General features: G+C 38.5%; 1 protein-coding gene across 6 annotated transcripts in view; it reads right to left on the bottom strand.

Annotated features, from left to right (window-relative positions):
- The window catches only part of slc5a6a (solute carrier family 5 member 6a), a 20,022-nt gene that overhangs the window by 4,015 nt on the left and 14,547 nt on the right, over positions 1 to 1,460 (bottom strand). For all 6 annotated transcript variants that reach the window (XM_035678479.1, XM_035678476.1, XM_035678475.1 and 3 more), the window contains 2 exons: positions 1,051 to 1,180; positions 855 to 943 (listed from right to left, as the gene is read on the bottom strand). In XM_035678479.1, the coding sequence (XP_035534372.1) occupies positions 855 to 943; positions 1,051 to 1,180 (219 nt within the window). The remainder of the gene's footprint in view (positions 1 to 854; positions 944 to 1,050; positions 1,181 to 1,460) is intronic.

The following is a 1,460-nucleotide window of genomic DNA, read 5'->3' as shown; positions in this document are numbered from 1 at the left end:
ACGGAGAAAACAGCTGTTTAATTCAGTACCGTGTCCTGTCGCAATTTTGCGACTTTGGCGCTTAAAGGGTTAACAAATAATTTATGACTTCATATTTATCACCTCTTGTTGCATGGAGCAGGGATTACCTAATGTGAAACTGTCATGGTTGATGCCATGTTGTGCTAAAAGTGGACTGAGGAGAAAAAAAAATTAAATTGGTTTTACTATATAAAAAAATATTCTGCCATAGAAATGTGTAATTTCTGTGAAAGTTTTTAAAACGTGCACTAACTACAAAAACTGACCTGAAAGCCAAAAACACAGTATCTGCACTTTGGCTGTGTAGTTTCTGTACTCAACACTAAACTGCACTCTCTCTATGCTGTAGAAAGCAAAATGGCTGTATCAAGTGAAAGCCTCTGACATAGCAGCATCTGCATTTTTTATGTATTGTGTGTTCAATAGAAAAAAAAATGGGGTAAAAAATAATCCTAAGAGTGGTAAAATGAAGGCATTCCAATTAGTACAAACTGTTTTACAGTTTTTTCTCAGATTCTCTGCTCCTATAGTTACTGCTCTTTGCCTTTGATACTTTGATACTCAGTACATAAAATAATCTAGTCTGTCAAACAGGCATGTTATTGCCAGGGTTTATTTTTTTATTGATAGGGATGATGCCAAATATTATAAATTCATCTGATAAACTAAACAACCAAACAATATGTTGTGAAGAACCAGGTAGAAGTCTAACAAGTTGTGAATCAGCTTCGCTGTTATAATCAAGTTGTCCTCCAACAACCTGGTAACTGACTGTGAGCAAGCCTTTAACAGCACATGATCCTTTACTTTGTCTGTTTTCTAAGGTCATTTACCTGAGAGCTCCACTGAAGAGACAGGCCACAAACAGTCCTGCGAGGCCGGGCAAATCTTTGAACACATCCATCACAAAGTACAGCACCATCTGCACAAAGAAACTAAACATTAGGATGCACCTCCAGACTCAAGAATAACAAAAACGCTGTACATTCACTCCACTTTGGGGAACCATAGAGGCAAATGAGTGTTTACCTGGTCATTAGTTTTGACATAGCCCTTGTCCAGAGGGCTGTTCTCTCCATAGCGAGCAAACATTACCAAACCCATCAGACAGCCTAAACTCAAGACAATCTGCTGGCACGGGAAAACTACGTAGCAGGACCTGGGAGGGCATGAAAGGTGACGACAAACATGGTTATAAAATGTTCAGGGTCACAAAAATGGACAACAATGGAGACAAGACGACAGCCAGTACATATGAAAAGTAAGGCTTCAAAGGAAAGCATCAATAGAACTACTGTAGAGTGCTTAAGACAATAGCTACAATTTAACAGCATGTTCTTCAGATTATAACTGCAGTTTGACTTGGATATACTCATTAGATTTATCTTAAAGTCCCCTCCAGTCAGAAATCAGTGTTCTTCTTGTCCCTACAGTGTGCT

This window comes from Morone saxatilis, unplaced genomic scaffold, assembly GCF_004916995.1.
Source record: "Morone saxatilis isolate NCDOM2014 unplaced genomic scaffold, NCSU_SB_2.0 Contig7, whole genome shotgun sequence".
In the NCBI taxonomy this organism is placed as follows: Eukaryota; Metazoa; Chordata; class Actinopteri; family Moronidae; genus Morone; species Morone saxatilis.
Note: the sequence above shows the minus strand (reverse complement) of the source record. Positions and strands in the feature narration are given on the sequence as shown.